General features: G+C 42.5%; 1 protein-coding gene across 9 annotated transcripts in view; it reads left to right on the forward strand.

The window, feature by feature from the left end:
- Positions 1-19,285, forward strand: part of MPHOSPH8 (M-phase phosphoprotein 8) — a 48,909-nt gene that overhangs the window by 17,500 nt on the left and 12,124 nt on the right. For 5 of the 9 annotated variants that reach the window (XR_009536688.1, XR_009536689.1, XM_060128855.1 and 2 more), the window contains exons 3-7: positions 8,358-9,212; positions 11,236-11,335; positions 14,051-14,308; positions 17,480-17,605; positions 17,686-17,774. Coding sequence is in view for 7 of the 9 variants with exons in the window: in XM_060128855.1 (XP_059984838.1) it covers positions 8,358-9,212; positions 11,236-11,335; positions 14,051-14,308; positions 17,480-17,605; positions 17,686-17,774 (1,428 nt within the window). In the remaining 2 variants the exon portion in view is untranslated. Of the gene's footprint in view, positions 1-1,536; positions 2,014-4,666; positions 4,717-8,357; positions 9,213-11,235; positions 11,336-14,050; positions 14,309-17,479; positions 17,606-17,685; positions 17,775-19,285 lie in introns of those variants that run through there. The other 4 variants (XM_060128858.1, XM_060128861.1, XM_060128857.1 and 1 more) reach the window with 4 other exon arrangements.

A 19,285-nucleotide genomic window follows, 5' to 3' on the forward strand; every position in this document is an offset into this window, starting at 1 on the left:
CTTTTGCTCTTGAGGGGCCTTACAAGTTGTCCATGTATGATCTTACTTTTAAGAGTAGTACCATATAAAAGGATTTTGCCTTCTGCCTTTCTTTTTTTTTAAATTTATTTTATTTTATTTTTGGCTGTGTTGGGTCTTTGTTGCTGCTTGCAGACTTTCTGTAGTTGTGGTGAGCGGGGGCTACTCTTCGTTGTGGTGCGTGGGCTTCTCATTGTGGTGTCTTCTCTTATTGCAGAGCATGGGGTCTAGACATGCAGGCTTCAGTAGTTGTGGCACGTGGGCTCTAGAGTGCGGGCTCAGTAGTTGTGGCGCACGGGCTTAGTTGCTCTGTGGCATGTGGGTTCTTCCCAGACCAGGGCTCAAACCCGTGTCCCCTGCACTGCCAGGTGGATTCTTAACCACTGTGCCACCAGGGAAGCCCCTGCCTTTCTTTTAAAATAATTTTTTATCAATGCATATTCTAACCAGCAAACAACTGTGGTTTTTTTTCTGTTTTTTTTTTTTTTTGCGGTACGTGGGCTTCTCACTGCTGTGGCCTCTCCCATTGCGGAGCACAGGCTCCGGACGCGCAGGCTCAGCGGCCATGGCTCACGGGCCCAGCCGCTCCGCGGCATGTGGGATCTTCCCGGACCGGGGCACGAACCCATGTCCCCTGCATCGGCAGGCGGACTCTCAACCACTGCGCCACCAGGGAAGCCCACAACTGTGTTTTTTAATAATCATTTGTGTCCCTACTACTCAGCTAGGAGATAGTTTTGCCTTTATTTTAAAATTTGTCTGAGGATAGCTTTTTGAAATACTGCCTATAAAATAATATATGTGCTCTTTTAATGTAAAATGAATTAGAATTTGTGCACCCAAATAGGCTTTATTTTTGAGTGTACATTTTGTGAAGTAAACATTTATTCCAATAGTTCCATGGCCCAAAATGGTTTTAAATTATTTATTTTGGAATTGTCTTCATAAGAATCTATATGTCATGCAAGAAAATTTCTAGTAACGCCTCCTCTTTGTACCCAAGGAAAGCGTGGTGATGGCTCTAAAAGTGCAGGGGTGAGCTTCCAAAAGTTAATTCGAGCAGTGGTTGCACTATTGAAAAGCTCATGGTTTCCAGAGGTGGTTCGGTAGAGGCAGTGATGCTGGGGTGTGCGTGCCTTGTTCAGTTGTTTTGCCATCACACCTCATGCACAGTATTGATCACCATTCCTGTAGGCTGGGCGTTGAGCAGGTGGGGCAGGGTGACTGACCCTGACCTGCCCGGGCCAGTCCCAGCTTAAAAGCCTGTCGACCTGGTGTGACTGTGATCAGAGTCCCGTTCATTTTCAAAGTTGTCCTAATTTGGATAATAAATAGTATGTTTACTTTATGTGTGAAACTATTAAAACGAGTAAGAAGACAGATTACTAGTATACTGAAAGTGCTCAGACTTGTGATATTTGTGGTTTTAATTTTGTTCGACTATTTTTTAGTTATTTTAAAAGTTAACACTAATTTCTTTGTATCATTTGATGGCAAACAACTGTTCATCAGATGGTAGCTATTTTTTATGTCCTGACTTCACTCAATCTGGCCAGTTACTCCAGGGCTGGATTACCCTGGTGCAACTAACCTACTGATTCATTAGATAATGCTAAATAATAATTTCACACAGAGTATTTTGAAGCCTAAAGCCAAAGTGCTATATTATTTATTTGCATCAACCCATTTATTTAAAACATACAGGTTGTAACTATCTTGGGAGTAGTCTAATGACCAGAGGAAAAGTCTTGTTTCAAAGTTTTGTGCTAAGGAGCCAGCATTAGAGCTCTTCCCAGGTGACTGAGGAATTAGGATAGGTAGCAGCAGCTCTCTTCACAGTAGCCAAGACCTGAAGCAACCTAAGTGTCCATGGACAGGTGAATGGACACAGAAGATGTGGTACCTATACACGGTGGAGTATTAGTCATCAAAAAGAATGAAATCATGCCGTTTGCAGCAACATGGATGGACCTAGAGATGATCATACTAAGCACAGTAAGTCAGAGAGACAAATACCATAAAATATCACTTATACGTGGAATCTAAAATATGACACAAATGAACTTATTTACGAAACAGAAACCGACTCACAGACATAGAAAACAAACTGATGGTTACCAAAGGGGAAGGGGTGGGGATGAATTAGGAGTTTGGGGTTAGCAGATACAAACTATCATCTATAGAGTGGATAAACAACAAGGTCCTACTGTAGAGCCCAGGAAACTGTCTGCATACCCGTAATAAACCATCATGGAAAAGGACATAAGTGTGGAGGTGTAACTGAATCGCTTCGCTGTGCGCCAGAAGCGGACGCGGCCTTGTAAATCAGCTGCGCTGGGCAGCAGCCGACGGGTGACCCAGCAGCCACCACATGGGGCCAGCAGCCTGGCTGGTGGCCAGGACCAGGTGAGACAACAGGGAGGCGCCGAGTAGCTGCGCCGAGAGGAGGCTGACCTCGCGCTGTGGGGTCCCAGCTGTGGATTTCGGGGGGGGGACCCCGGGGGTCTTTCTGTGTACAGGCGAGAGTCTTTGGAATTGTAGACTTCTTTTAAGTTGTCTTACCTGATGAAAGGGATAAGTCCAGCCTCTTGTTTGCTAATTATTTCATGTTCATTAATTAAAAAAATCCATTTCTCATATGTAAGTCATTAGGAGGAAGAAGAATAAGATGCGCCTCTGCCTTCAAGGCGCTCACGGTACGTGAAGGGGAGGGCCAGGTGGACGGAACCTGAAACACGGAGTGAGACACGATCTCGGGCAGCTGTGAGGCCGCTGTGGAAAGTCAGAGGATAAGCATCAAAGGTGCATTACAGAAGATTCGTCCTTTGGCCGAAGCCCTAAGAGATGAGAAATTCAAGGGTCCTAGGAGGGGAGGCAGGTACAAAGATGCAGAGTTTTGCAGAAGCACAGATTTTGGGGTGATGGTGAGAAGTGCCGGAGCTTTCACTTGGAAAGGAGCAGGAGTGACACGGGGGCAGAAATTGGGAAGAAATTCGTGTGCGCCTGGATTTAAACTCAACCGTCTGGGCAGTAGAAGGGCCGGCAGAAGTTTGGAGGGAAGTTGTGTGATGAGATTTATGTTTTAGGAACTTGCTTTTTTGAAGAATTTTATTAGGAAAATTTGGACATATAAAAATGCAGAAGGCTGTATCGTGAGACTTGAGAATTCATCACCCAGTTCCAGTCACTATCAGGACTTCGCCATTCTTCCTGTCTGCGGCTCCCACTCTCCCCTTTTACTTGCTGGAGTATTTTAAGGCAAATACTTTAGTACTCCAGATGGCATATCACTCTACCCTGCAAAACTTTATTAAATTACAGACATTGTGAAAACATAACCGCTATACCATTATCGTACCAAAAAAGTTTACACTTGTTTCTTAATGTCTTCTATTATCTAATAATGTGTTCCCCCCAGCTGTCTCAAAGAAACAAAACAAAACATGTCTTTGTTGATTTGATTGAATTGGGATGTGAAAATGGTCTGCATGTTGTATGTCATCAGTAATCTCTAAATATCTTCTAATCTATAACGGCTTCTTCCTCTAACCTTCCCCTATTTTTCCCCATCATGTTTATTTGATGAAGAGACCACATTGTTTTTCTGTAGAATTTCCCATATTCTGGGTTTGGATGAGCACATGATAGCTTATAACATGTTCCTCTGTCCCGTGTTCTTGTGAACTGGTAGCTAGATGTAGAAGCAGGATTGCTCTCAAGTTTATTGGTTGATTGATTTATTTTGCAAGGATGGTCATGAGTGGTCAAGAAGGCCCATCTTGTCTAGCTGACTCCTTTCCAGTGAAGTTAACAGGATCGTTGAGATTAGGTGTTTTCAGTCTTATCTACCATTAGAAAACTCCTCACATTTCGTGTGTAGGTTTTAGGAGCCATTGAAGATTGTTGCCTAGAACTATTATTTCATTGCAGGTTGGAAAATAGTGATTTTCTAATTCTGACATTCCTTCTGCCTTTATTACTAACATCACTGGGAAGGTGATTCTGAGACGCTGTGGTCCTGACCTGACTCTGGAGTGGGGAGAGGCTGCTGGCGGGGAGAGGCGAGGGGCTGAACTGAGGTGGGGAGGTTGGAGAATTGATGCACATAGGATCGGTGACCGAGCTGATGAAGGAAGAAGTGTCAGAGATGTCTCAGGTTACTGGCTTGGGAACCTAGGTAAGTGATGGTGTTATTCAGGGAACAGTTCCAGTTTTGAACACATGAGATTTTAGTTACTTACTTGTCATCCAAGTAAAGATGGCCAGTCTCACATTGGCAACATGGGTCTGAGTTGAAGGAGGGAGATCTGGGCTGGAAATGTGGAGTGTGGGGAGTCGGTGGAGTGTGCAGGATAGTGTTTCTTATTACTGTGTTCCAACTAAGAATCTGATGGATTGTAAGTATTTTGAAAAAATAATTGTTTTAGAATTCTTGTTTAAAATTTTTTTGAAGTAATATTAGTCTTGCACCTAGCAAGCTTCGTTTATTCTTCCTCTTTTTCCCCCCTTTTCCCCTTTACCAATGCAGAAAATTTAAGTAAAATCAGGCTGTTCTGCTTGGAAACAAGGAGGTCAACACTAGTCTTTAGGAAAATGGTTTTCAAGAAGGTGGAAGTCAGTTGTAAACTCTTCCGGATTGAGGGAAATTTGAGAAGTCTCTCTTACAGAACTTGCTTAAACCAAAGGGGTAGCTTTCAGGTGAGCCTTGAGCAAGTTGCAGACTTTGCCTTTGTGTTCCTGACCATGTGTATCATAGGAACACAGACCCTCTGCTGCATCAGGATGGGTGATACCTCAGCAGCATGACAGCAGCAGTGCTGTTGTCCCATACACAGCTGGTGCCTGGTGACACCGTGTGGGTTTCCTGGAGGTCCTGGGGTGTCCTTCACCGCTCTCTGTCCTGCATGCGTTTAGTCTCCCGTCTTCGGTTTCCTCTCATCTAGAGCACTCCAGAGCCCTTTGCCCCCCTTTTAAGACACCAGGCCAGTTGTTTTATAGAAGGTTCTTCACATTGGAATTAGATGAATGGTAATTAATGTTAAATCACAAATAGTATTTTTAAAATTGGAATTAGATGATTTGTAGATTTAGTGTAAACATTCTGGCCAATGTATTCTGTAGGTAAGGTACGTGACATCAAGAGATGAGCCATGTGTCCGTTATCTCATTGCTGATGTTAAATTATAATTATGTGATAAAGTGAGGTGCATCAGTTTTTCTCCCCTTTTAAAGGTACCTTTTTCCCTTGTAAAATAGTAATACGATAATAAGTAACCTGATAGTAAGCAACCTGATTATAAGTAATCTTTGAGATGGTGAGAATCACTTGTTCCCCAACAACCTCTCATCCATGATTTTCAAATACTTTGAAGAATCTTTTATTCTTTTTTTAAAATTTGTATTGGAGTATAGCTGCTTTACAATGTTGTTAGTTTCTGCTGTGCAGCAAAGTGAATCAGCTATACGTATACATATATCCCCTCTTTTTTAGATTTCCTTCCCATTTAGGTCACCACAGAGCACGGAGTAGAGTTCCCTCTGCTATACAGTAGGTTCTTTTCAGTTATCTGTTTTATACATAGTATCAACAGTGTGTATATGTCAATCCCAATCTCCCAATTCATCCCACCCCTCCACTTCCCCCCTTGGTAACCGGAAGTTCTCTACATCTGCAGCTCTATTTCTGCTTTGCAGATAAGTTCATCTGTTCCGTAAAATACTTTGAAGAATCTTGCCTTAATTAGTTATTACTGTGGTGGCTTCAAATAATGACTTTTCTAATCCTGTTATTCCACATTTTTCATTTTGTATCCTATGAAGAGCAGCTCCTCCCACCCCCTTAAATTTTTTAAATACCAGTACACACTCATGGAATCTTTTTGTTTGATTACTGTTGTTGTTTGCGTTAACGCCAAAGCGGCCCCACACTGGCTTGTGAGAGCCCCTTTGGGCCAGCCCCTGCGTCCCCGTGCTGTGTCCCTGTCTGTTCTGGGCACGTCTTTGCTCTCTGGCACAAGGTTCCCCAGGAGCGTGTACTTTCCTGCTCGGGCCCTGATATCACCTATTGTCCAGGGAATCCTGATTCTTTTTAGAGGAGAATAGAATTTAGAAACCAAGATGTACTTATTGCTACTGGGACATCATTATTTCCAGGCCCTTTAGACAGAGATAAAGGGAAAAAATACACGTTTATTTGTTTTAAGTCAAGTTCACTCCGATGTCTGTAATTTCGGTCCATCACCTCAGCGTCCTCCTATCATTCTCACCGTCCGCAGTTCTGTCTCCCTTTTCTTCCATGAGAACTCTGGTTCTCATCAACATTATATGTACCCATTTACTGAGTCCTACAATAATTAGAAATCAGTTTCAGGTTTGCTATGCCCATTCTACTGTAAAATTCCAAATTTATTTGCAGTTCTTTTTGTCCTTACAGTATATTCACTTCGGGTGTTGATTGTTCAAAAGTTACATGGATTAATTCTTTTTTTCTTCTGTGTGGTCATCAGTTTGATAAAGAGGTTTATTTGTTTGTTGTTAGTTAGGACCTGTTCTCCCTGCCCTCCCTGCCCTCCATACCCAGTTTGAAGTACTGCTCTCTAATGACAAATCTGAGTTTTCTTTCTCTTATAAATGACTTAGTCTTTTTACCTGATGCCTCAATTTTTTTTATTTTCACTGTTTTGTAGAAACCAGAATTCAGCTGAGGCAATTTGAAGATCTAATTGACTTTATCCAATTCATGGATCGGGCAGCATCCCGTCTAACAAAGAGAAGGTTGCTCCCAGGAGCTGCATAAAAGGGAAGGTTGTTTTTGGCAGAGGAGGTGGGATAAGGAGGTTAAAAGAGTGGATGATTTCAGGCCGGGTCACCTTCCCTTAGGGGGAGACTGGGGGTCTTACTAGGGAAGTTACCTCACCAGTCCTGACCAGGAAATTCCAGACTGAAGCGTTTAAAATTCCGATCACGGGAGAGGTTAGGCGTTAGGTCTTGGTGGGCTTACAATGAGTGACTACATTCGGGGCCTCTTTTTAAAGTAGGCGTGTCTTTCGGACATGCTGTTGTCCTTTTTAGGTTAGTTACTCTATTCCTTAGTCTGTTTTTGGTTTTTTTTTCCTTAGTCTGTTTTTTCTTATAACAGTTTAGTAAAATGTTCTATCCCAATCAATTTCTGTTGCTTATATTTATGTGAAATTTCTTTCTCTGAAACTTTAGAAGGCAGAGGAGGAGAACAAGATGATCTGTTTAGCTTCGTGGCTGCTGGGCACCCTTCTTTACTGTTTTTCGGAGGGTTGGACAGTCTAGCCTTAGACTCCGTGAGGGCTTTTCCGGCTCTGTTTTCGCCCCGCCGCCACCACCACCACTTACGTCTGAATCTTCTATTTTCTTTCTGTTTCTCTGTCCTGCTTTATTTGGAATCTGGTCTCTGCTGCTTCTCACTGTGGACCTTGTCTCGGCCATCCTGGCAGGGAGCATCCCCAGGGCCTGGACCTAATTGGGTTATGGATGTCGTCTGTGGGGGGTTTGTTTTGCTCTCCAGTTGCTCTGTCTTTATGAAGCGCGGTAGGAGGAGTCAGAAAGCTTTGCCAATGCCACCACATTCTGCTGCCTTAGTAACCTTGGTGGTGGTCTTTTAACTTCTAAAAATACACCTATCCTTTCTTTCCCTCCTTTGCTTCCCCAAGTCATTTAGAAGAGAATTTGGGGAAATGGGAACTGAAAATGCTTTGCATAGTGTTTTTGTATCTATACAGAGACTTTATTCTTAAGGGGTTTTGTTTGTTTGTTTAGAATAGGAAAAGATATTTTCCAGAGGGGATATTTCAGATTACTGTATTACACGAACCAAGTCAATTGGGGAAGTAAGCTTTCTTTGCAGTCTTGCTAGTTTCTTATGTAAACTGTGAAATGTAACAGCAAGTTTAAAGATATTCTGGGATCCAAAGTCTTAAAAAAATCTTTGCGTTTGGGTTTGTAACTACTATTTTGGCATCCAGTAAAGTCTGTACAAATTACTTCCTTGGTGTCTCTGGAAATTCTGAAGTTGGAATCATGTGCAACCCACCATACATATGACTTGGGACCTACAGCAGCGTTGACATTTTCTGTCCCTCTGTGTTTTATCTGTTTCCTTAAACTGACCCTTTTTGTCACCACCAAGACCTATTTGTTAAATCAGAAATATAAGTAATACTGTACAACGTTAACTCACATAAGTAATTTTAAGGAGTTGAGAAACTGCTTGGAGAAAAAAATTCCTACCAGATTGCATTAGTACTGCTGTTCAAAACCTTTTAAATTACTATGTTAATGAGTACTTAAATCTTTTTTATACTTTATAGAGACTGCCCTTAAATAATGACATATTTGAGGCAAACTCTGATAGTGATCAACAAAGTGAGACCAAAGAAGACACTTCTTCAAAGAAGAAAAAGAAAAAACTAAGGCAAAAAGAAGAGAAAAGCCCAGATGATCTGAAAAAGAAAAAAGCAAAGACTGGGAAACTAAAAGATAAACCCAAACCAGACCTGGAGGGCTCCTCTGAAAGTATGGTTTTTGATTTAAGGACAAAGAAAAGAATTTTGGAAGCCAAAGAAGAATTAAAGGAATCCAAAAAGCCCAAAAAAGATGATATAAAAGAAACTAAGGAGTTAAAGAAAGTTAAAAAGGGTGAAATAAGAGATTTAAAGACTAAAAAAAGAGAAGATTCCAAAGAAAACAGAAAAATAAAAAAAGAGAAATGTGTTGAATCTCAGGTGGACTCCGAATTGAGTGTCCTTAGTGATTCCCCTTTTCAGGAAGAAGACAGTGAAGATTTGCATTCTGACAACAGAAACGAGAAGCAGCCAATTAAAGGTGCAAAAGATAAAGCAGAGCCGGAGGCAATTCAGGATACTGTTTCTGATAAACAGCAGGATGGCACTGTGAGCGCTGATGAGGATGATGTCAAAGCAAAGAGGAAGAAAAAGAAACTGAGAAGGACAGAGGAACTTAAAGAGAGCAAAAAGCTAGAAAACAAGAGCCTCTTAGAGAAGAAAAATACACAGAAAAAGCAGAGGAATCCCGACAAAGGCCCAAGTGGCGCTGAGTTAGATAAGCCAATGGCTGCCTCCGCTCCAGCACAGAAGAGCTCCAGACCGTGTGCGGAGGAGAGAGGCTCCAGGCCCGCAGACTCCTCGGGGGAGGTGAGTGCGGAGGTGAGTGCCGGGACAGGGTGGAGGGGATGGCTCGATCTGATTGAAGGGCTGTAGCTTGCATCTCACACAACACACAGATGTTCAGATCAAGCTAGCACTCTTGAGTGGTCAGGAAGCTCCACAAGTAATGAGGAGACGGTAAAGCCCAGCAGACCAACCTCATTTTCTTGCACTCCACAGATAGTGCCTTTTTTACAGATTGGAAGTCTGTGGGGACCCTGCGTCGATCAGGTTTATCGGCGCCGTTTTCCCAACAGCATCTGCTCACCTCGTGTCTCTGTGCCGCATTTTGGTCATTCTTGCAGCGTTTTAAACTTTTGTTTTGTTTTGTTTTTTTGGCCACCCCGTGCAGCATACGGAACTTCCCCAACTAGGGATCGAACCCGGGCCCCCTGCAGTGGAAGTGCGGAGTCTTGACCAGTGGACCACCGGGGAGGTTAATACTGTAGGTGTTACGGTGTTTGTGATCGGTGATCTTTGATGTTGTTATCGCAAAAAAGGCTGAAAGCTCAGATGATGGCTAGCATTTTTTAGCAGTAAAGTATTTTTTTAAGGTATGTACGGTTTTTTAGACATAATGCTGTTGCACACTTAATACTATAGTAAAAACATAACTTTTATATGCCCTGGAAGACAAAAAAAATTGTGACTCACTTTAGTGCAATATTCGCCTTATTTGCAGGGGTCTGGAATCAAACCCGCAGTATCTCTGAGGTGTGTCTGTGTACGAAGCTTTTCTACCATTAGGGAGATAATAGTGTATCAGAAGGAAGAAATTCTCCTCTCCCTTCTAGGTTCGTCTGGCTGGTTTAGAATTGAATTGGCATGAGACAGATGAACAGGGGGAAGATCAAACAAGTTTAATAACGCGTACACATGGAAGAGACCCAGGAAAACGGAGTAACTCGCCAAAACGGACGAAGTCCTCACCTCACGTACCGTCCTCAGCCAAAGACCAAAGAGGATGTTGAAGATGGGGAAGCAGTTAGGGGCAGCGACCAGGCAAAGCACAGTAGACAAGGGCGGGGCCGTCACACAGATGGAAGTCCTTGCTGCTCCACTGATGGCTCTGGAGGTTTGGGAGACACCCTTACAAACGGAGATCTCCCTTACAGATGCAAATGTTTCTCACGAGAGGGCAGCTCCTACTTGGTTTTCAGAGTTTTCCCCATGCCTGCTGTTTCTTGGAAAATAAGCAGCTTAAAAGAAGTAATACGCCCAAGAGACATACTTGGGGAGGCAAATTCTGCTCCCCTTCAAGCCTGATGAGTGAGAGGCAGTTATAAATGCTGAACATCCAGCTTTTGAACCGCCCCAGCAGTCTCCAGACTTGCTTTCTTTTGGACTGACCGCAACTAGAAAACTGGGGGCGAATTTGTGAACAAAAGTCAGGGGTTTTTAGAGGTATTCAGCTACTATGTAGCATTGTGAAGTAAAGCTTATAGCTTCCTCAGCTTATTTTATTAGCTTTTCACATCCTACTTGTATGTTCCCCCTGTTGTCTCAAGACTATACCACTTGTGGGACTTCCCTGGCGGTCCAGTGATTAAGACTCCGCTCTTCCAGTGCAGGGGGCGTGGGTTCGATTCCTGGTTGAAGAACTAAGATCCCACATGCTGCGCCGCACGGCCAAAAAAAAGAGAGAAGAACATACCACTTTTTCCTTAAATAATAGCAGAGTGCGCTAACTTTCTGAGTCTTTAAATTCTTGCAAAGATATATTTAATAGAGCTTATCTCACTATTATAAAAATAATTTTACATGTTTTAGTTTTAATAATAATTCTTCAAAGAGAGTGAGGAAACTTGGTGTTGGCTTTTGAATATGATATTTTGTAAATTGTCAAGGTTGAGGGGTAAGCTTGACTGAGGAAGCATTTGATGTGAGCGCAGATGTAGTCATCAGGGGTCATGTGCACAGTGCATAAAAGGGGGACCTGATGCCAGGAACCTGTTTTCCAGTTTTCAGAATCGGTGTCAGCTCTATCTGTTCTTGTTTTGGGTCTTACATGTGTCTTTTTCAGGAGAAAGAGACCAAAAAAAATGAACCCAAAGAAAAATACCCGAAAAAGCATGATTTGGACAAGGAAGAAAAAGGCCGAAAAGAGCCCAAGGCATTAAAGAGTGAGTGTGAATACTGACATTTGTCATTTACATGGGTCTTTCAGACAATGAGTCTAGTTCATTGTAAAGACAGACTCTCTTTTCTAAGCTGCAAGGTCATAGAGCTAGAAAATACGTTTACTGGGGAATTTAGAACCTTATGCTACTTTTTGTTTACCAGTTATCTTAGTTACTTACATAATAATTTATATTATTAATATAATTAACTCCCCCCCCTTCTGTTCACCTTGTTCTTTTTCCTTTTGGATATGAGGTAGAATATATTCTCTTTATTTTTATTTATTTCTTTCTTTTATTGAAGTATAGTCAACTTACAATGTTTTAGTTTCAGGTTGGGAATACATTATCTTTAGAGAGAGAGGAGATTCGTTATGACAGAAAAGTAAATAAGTATCTCTTTTATAGTAGATGCTGAGGTAAACTACTGTTTAATATATTTATTTATATATTTATTTAGCTCTGTGTCATTTGTATAAGTATAATGAATGTACATTTGATCACATCAGGATACAGCTCAGTTAAGGATCCATAGTGCATATTAGTACTGGAACAAGTACTTTATAAGACATTCACCATTACAGTGTTTGAATAAAACTGGATATTTTAGTTCACACACCAGAAAGTACCTGGAACACATGTTCTCGTGGAAGCATTGATTTCTAAGAGATGGATGATTTCTTGGGGGTTTTCTCCCCAAAGCTGTGTGTAACTGAGGTAATATTAAAAGTGGGTTTGGGTTCTAGGCCTCAGTTTAGACTTGGCAGTAAGCCTCCGGCTGAGGGACTCTGGGAAGGAGCAGCGGTGCTTTGAGGGGTTGTGTGCAGGTGAGTGTAGTGTAGAGACTGTACCTGTTCACAGCGATGTAACAGCTTTAAGCATCTTTTCTTTAGAGAGTGATTGGAGGTTCAAAATATTGTAAGATTAGAACTGGTTCATAACTTTTTCTTCGCCCGAGTATCTTATCTGTCAGTTTCAGGTACATTTTACTGTAAATGTTTAGTCTTAAATGACTGTTCGTTAAGTTCATAAGGGCACTCCAGGGAGTCTGAGTTTTAGTATCCCTGAAACTAAAATATATCTGCTTCTGATCCAGGCCTGGTAGGGTGATGTGGCCTCACGGGCCTCACTGTGTCTTCCATTTTCAATTTTCCGGGTCTGTTGACCGTAATCTTGCTGCTGTGTGTACCTGTGCTTATATCTATGCTTGGCGCCCAGCCTCCTGGACAGAAACACAGCTGGGTTGTTGGCTGCACTGTGCAAGTGTGCTAGAGGTGGTGAACGTGGGGCCCTTAGGTTTCAGATGCTGTGGTGAGCTGCCTTCAGCACCCTCTTCATGCAGCAGCTTGGGGAGATGCCAGAATTCCGTTGCCATCAGATTTAAATATGAGAAAAAGGACTTACCTGCAGAAAATAGTGGAAAGAATGGTTAACCCTTTTATCTCTGAACGTTGAATGAGATAAATTTCTAGCTGCTGTTCTGTATTTTTGTTATTGGACCAATGTTCTATATAAATAATTAGGATGTCACCATTTAATACTCAGAGTTTAAATATGTCTGTAACAATCAACCTCAGTACTGTCACTATACAATATTACCTTCTGCATATGTCATTCTCGGGTGTCAGATACCTTTTTTTTTTTTGGCTGCACTGGGTCTTAGTTGCAGCACGCAGGATCTTTAGTTGTGGCATGCAGACTCTTAGTTGCGGCATGCGAGATCTAGTTCCCTGACCAGGGATTGGACCCGGGCCCCTTGCGTTGGTAGCGCGAAATCTTAACCGCTGGACCACCAGGGAAGTCCCCAGGTACTAGTTTTTAGTGAGGTATCTTTAAGGCACATAGTAGAAAACAAAATTGGTAAATTACTTAAGTTCCTTTCACTGTAATTTGGAAACAGTAAATCTTTATCGAGAGAGAGCCTTTTTTGGACTAGCTTTTTTATTGAAAAAAAAAAGGTTCAGTTTGTGTTGGTAAGGATTGCACTCATATTTAATAATGCTTGCTTTTCCGCTGGCCACACCATTTTGAGCATTAACCAGAGTACCTGTACTCTTAGCAAACTGTAGTTTATCACAGGTGTTTAAACTATTTGAAACAAGCCTGTGCAGTTCTTGAGGAAGATAAATGAGCAGTGACTTAAGAGTGCTACTGAGAAGATGTCCCTATTTAACATGAAAGAATTGAGTAAAAAAACCTATCCGCTATGTACCCAAAGTTTATAATAGAGTTTTTCTCATATCTTTAGTTAAAAGCGAGTGGATTTCCACAGGCGTCAGGTGCAGTGTTGCCAGGCCGCAGTCAGCGTGCTGACACCCTTACACCCCTCCCACTCTCCACCAGAAGTCCTTTTTGTACAAGGTTACCTTCAGGATACAACTGGAGGCAGCTGTCTCAGCAGAAGGACGGTTGGTGGTGTGACTAGGATTATTCTGAGGCTTGCTGTCTCAGCGGCCTTTGTCAAAACTGGGAGTGGTTCAGAGCCCCAGAAGAATAACCATTTAATTTGGACGTCCTTTTTGAATATGGAGCGGCCAATAGAAAGATGAATGGAAAGAACTTGATGGCTGTGATAGTCAACCTGACCAGACTTTCTAACCAAGGCAGATATTAGTAAGAATTAAGAAAATATCTGTTTTTTTAACACTAACCCAGATTTTCTTTTGGTTACAACAGAAATTTGTGACTCATTTATTATCAACTTATTTTTGTCACTAGCATTTAAGGAAATCAGAAATGCATTTGATTTATTTAAATTAACTCCAGAAGAAAAAAGTGATTTTCCTGAGAATAATCGGAAAAGAGAAGAAGTACCACCAGATTGTAAAGTCACAGGAGACCACAGGAGCAAGGAAAACAAGCAGCTTCTTAAAGAAAGGAGAAATACGAGAGATGAGACTGATACATGGGCATATATAGCTGCAGATGGTGGTCAAGAGGTTGTGGACAGCACGCCCCAAGCGGACGAGAATTCTGGTAGGTGTGTCCGTAGTCATTCTGCGGAGCGTTCTCTGTTCTGTGCACTGAGCTGTCTCCCTCACCTTCCTCTCCGCTCCCACGGTCATTCTGATCTCAGGATGGAGTAGAAAACCATTTGAATCTCCTGAATAAATAACATTTTGTATTGAAGACTTAGATTATTCTGTGATTGCTGAATTGATCAGAAATGGATGTGGTATGCTCAGCACATTTAGAAATTGTACAGATTTCTGGTTTGCTGCCTTACCTACTCTTGCCAAGCAGTCTGATGGTATATCTTACTAGATTTCTTTCAGAAAGCTATCAAATACTAACTTATTTGTATTCTTCCCTTTTAACTTTGCAGTAAATAACACTTATTAAATGAGGTTAGATTGTAAGTGCTATCCTGAGGATACCGGAATTAGCTGAGGAGGGGAAGGCCGTGTATAGAGTACATAGGACAGTAGCTGTGGAGAAGAGTAATAAAGGGATAGGACAGAATAAACAAAAGAGGTTAATCTGATAAATTTTTGTATAACTCGTGAAACAGCTGAAGAGAAGTTCTGAAATATTTGGGATATATGGCAAAGCAGGTAGCTTGGGGGCCCTATTACTACAGAGCAGCTAGGCTCTGGGATACAGACAAGACAGGCCTGAGCTTGCAGGAGATGGGACAGTGCCTTGGGGCGTGGGGGTGGGGGTGGGGGTGGGGGCAGTGGGTTGCCCAGAGGGCAAATACCAAATAGCACAGCTGCTGCGATAACAAGCAATAAACACTAGGGCCAGTAGGTGTTGGTCCAGCCACCTGGGGAGCTCCTGGGTGAACCCTGAAACTATCCCCGTTCACAGAGGGCAGGGAGAGACCCAGGAAAGAGGCAGCCACCCTAGATGGGGAGGTGGCAGGCTGCACTGGCAGAGAACTTCCAGGAGCCCGTCTCGGGGGCCGCAGGATGAGTAGACCTCGCGCCCGCCCAGCAGAATCTTAACAGTTTACGAAGAGGCCTTAGTTCAGTCCAGGTGGTCTTAGCAGCTTTTACTCTTTCCAGGCTGTGTCCTTGACACTGTTTCTACTGTGGGAACAGTGGGCACAACATACAGCCCAAGGACAGGGGAGGATGTGAGGGGCCCCCTCCTGGCCAGGGTGTGGGCGGTGAGCACCTCGGACCTTCTCTCACAGCGGAGCATTGGTAAAGCCCAGAAGCTGGTTCATTGAAAGACTAATAGAATAGAGCAGCCTGGGGCACCATTAGTTTAAGGGAAAAAAGAATGAAGACTTAAACGGTATTTCCAGGGAAAAAAGAGACGGTGATTATAGATGGCGTCCAGATTAAAAAGATAAAAATTCTATGAGCATTTTCTTACCATAGATTTGAAAACTGATTGAAATGGGAAATTCCTGGAAAGATACAGTTTAACAAAACTGACCCAAAAAGAAATACAAAAATTGGATAGTCTGGGCTTCCCTTGTGGCGCACTGGTTGAGGGTCCAACTGCCGATGCAGGGGACGCGGGTTCGTGCCCCGGTCCGGGAGGATCCCGCGTGCCGCGGAGCGGCTGGGCCCGAGGGCCATGGCCGCTGGGCCTGCGCGTCTGGAGCCTGTGCTCCTCAACGGGAGGGGCCACAACAGTGAGAGGCCCGCGTACCGCCAAAAAAAAAAAATTGGATAGTCTTATTACTATTAAAGAATGTGAAATAGTAATTTAAAATAGTCTTACAAATTTATGCAAGAGTTCATCAAACTTAGAAGTCTTCCCGAAAGCAGGTGGGTTCAGGAAGTGAGGTACAAGCATATATGCGACTTAGAGCCATGCATGTAACGTGGAGCAAAGAAACAAAGGCTGTGCTGTTTCTGGGATGGGACGCTTTTAAATCCTTGAACTTTTTTTTTTTTTTGAAGTATAGTTGACTTACAGTGTTGAGTTAGTTTCAGGTGTACAGCAAAGTGGTTCAGGTATACATACATATATATATTCTTTTTCAGATTCTTATCCATTATAGGTTGTTACAAGATACTGAATGTGGTTCCCTGTGCTATACAGTAGGTCCTTGTTGTTTATCTATTTTATTTTATTATTATTTTTTTAATCTATTTTATATATAGTAGTTTGTATCTTTTTTTTTTTGTTTGTTTTGTTTTTTGCGGTACGCGGGCCTCTCACTGCCGTGGCCTCTCCCGTTGCGGAGCACAGGCTCCGGACGCGCGGGCTCAGCGGCCACGGCTCACGGGCCCAGCCGCTCCGCGGCATGTGGGATCCTCCCGGACCGGGGCACGAACCCGTGTCCCCTGCATCGGCAGGCGGACTCTCAACCGCTGCGCCACCAGGGAAGCCCTCATTGTAGTTTTGATTTGCATTTCTCTGAAAATTAGCAGTGTTGAGCATCTTTCATGTGCCTGCTGGCCATCTGTGTTTAAATCCTTTATCTCTTACCATCAAATATTTGATGGGCTTTTCACTTTTTAAACTAGTGCTGTCATGTTGAATTATCCCCAGATCCCCTCCACTGCACTGCTGTAGAGAATGAACGTTTTCAGCCGTGGTGTTGACGAGCCCGTGGACCAGACACATGAGGGTGGGAATGAGCGCTGGCTTCGTGCGTGCGGGGGGTGGCTCGGAGCCCAGGGCGCTGGGGGCGTCATGGTGGCGCTTCCGGGGGAGAAACCCAGCCCAGTGCGACATGGCCGCAGGCAGTGGCTCTTCTTTACTCACGGAGCTGGTCTCTACGTTCAGAATGCCTGTACCTACATGGAGGCGGGGAGCAGTGTACAGCTGCCCCTCCTGTAAGGTGGCGCAGTGCAGCTGATGCTCTGCATCTGGCCCTTCCGGATGAGGAGGGCTGAGCGTCTGTCCAAGAAGAACGGCCGAAGGAAGAAACGTTAGCGCTTCCTCTTACTGAATCCTTGATTTCTCGCTGCCTTTCAGCTTCCAGAGTTCATGTGTTATTATTTTAGTTAATAGTAAACCTATTTGTCTTGATGCCTCTTTGTGTGTGACCTCTAAAAGTGGATAATTCATGTTACTTCCCAAAGGAAATCAGAAATTTAACTAGAGACTCGGTTACGTAGTGACGTATGTTCAAAGTGTGTGTGACATTCTGATTAGGGCACCACATATTTAATAAAACAGCATTGTATTTTTTTTATAGTCCAGCAAAATGTATCTTAATAAGGCTCTTCTGTGTTCCAGATGGCAGACAACAGATTTTGAGTTTCGGCATGGATTTGCAGTTGGAATGGATGAAATTAGAGGATTTTCAAAAACATCTTGATGGGGAAGATGAGAATTTTACAACAGCAGAAGCAATTCCAAGCAGTGAGTAGTTCTGGAATTACGGGGATCCCCTTCATGAATCTAGGTATGTAAAACCTAATTTATCTTTCCTTGCATTTTAGATGTATTGAGGGATGCTGTGAAAAACGGGGATTATATTACTGTGAAGTTTGCACTTAATTCAAGTGAAGAATATAACCTGGACCAAGAGGTAAAGTGTCTTTGTAAAAATCTCATGAAAGGAAGATGGAAAGTCACTCTTTTATTTATTTATTTATTTATTTAGAAAGTAACTCTTTTAAAATAATTCAGTTTTATTCTTATTTTTCCTAACTATAAAAGTGATACATGTTGACTTTATGGGATTCAAACATTCTAGAAATGTATAACGTAGAAAATTATAGGGCTTCCCTGGTGGCGCAGTGGTTAAGAATCCACCTGCCAACGCAGGGGACACGGGTTCGAGCCCTGGTCCAGGAAGATCCCACGTGCTGCGGAGCAACTAAGCCCGTGCGCCACAACTACTGAGCCTGCGCTCTAGAGCCTGTGAGCCACAACTACTGAGCCCACGAGCCGCAACTGCTGAGCCCGTGTGCCTAGAGCCCATGCTCTGCAGCAAGAGAAGCCACTGCAATGAAAAGCCCACGTGAAGCAACGAAGACCCAACACAGCCAATAATTTATTTATTTATTTATTTATTATTTTTTTAAAAATGAAAGAAAATTACAGGTCCCATAATTCCAACCCTGTATAATGACCATTAGTTTTAGCCGTGATTTGCCTGGTTTTGTCTGTGGTTTAACCTCTGCACTTTGAGGGGAAAGTGACTCCTCGTTTTCATGTCACCATTTGTGTTTCATTGGTAGTTCCCTATTTACAACAACTGCCCATCTTTCTATTGTTTTTTGTGTGTGTGTGTGTGTGTGTGTGTGTGTGTGTCCGCGCTGTGAGGCTTGCAGGATCTAGTTCCCCGACCAGGGATCGAACACGTGCCCCCTGTGGTGGAAGCACACAGTCTTAACCACTGAGCCACCAGGGAAATCACCCAGCTTTCTATTGTTGCTGGGTTTTTTCACACTGATTTGTAAAGATTTTAATGGAAGCATATTAACCCATTCTCTGTTTTTACATTTTTATTTTTTGAGTCTTATTGCTTGGAGGGATTTTTATTTTTAGGTAGTTACATCTGTTGATCTGTTCCTTTAAGCCTTTTGGGTGTCCTACCTTGCTTAGAAAAGATTCTTGTATTTTCTTCTTCAGTTTTCTTGCTTTAATAGTGGATTTGTTAGGTTGAATCCTTTACGATTGCAGTAAAAAGATTATTGGGATTTTCATTAAAACCACAAGAAATATATAGATTATTTTAGCTCAGAATGGACACTTTGAGTCTTCCATCCAGGAATATGACAACTATATTCATTCAGCTCTTCATTTATTCCCTTAAGCAAAGTTCTTTGGGCTTTTTTCTTCATATAGTTCTTGTATGTTTATTTTAGATGTATTCATACATATTTTATAATTTTTAAATCATTTTCCATATATATGCTGTGTACAAGAGACCCACTTCAGACCTGGGGACACATACAGACTGAAAGCGAAGGGATAGAAAAAGATATTCCATGCAAATGGAAATCATAAGAAAGTTGGAGTAGCAATACTCGTATCAGATAAAATAGACTTTAAAATAAAGACTGTTAACAATAGATAAGGAGGGACACTACA

This window comes from Lagenorhynchus albirostris, chromosome 18, assembly GCF_949774975.1.
Source record: "Lagenorhynchus albirostris chromosome 18, mLagAlb1.1, whole genome shotgun sequence".
NCBI lineage: Eukaryota > Metazoa > Chordata > Mammalia > Artiodactyla > Delphinidae > Lagenorhynchus > Lagenorhynchus albirostris.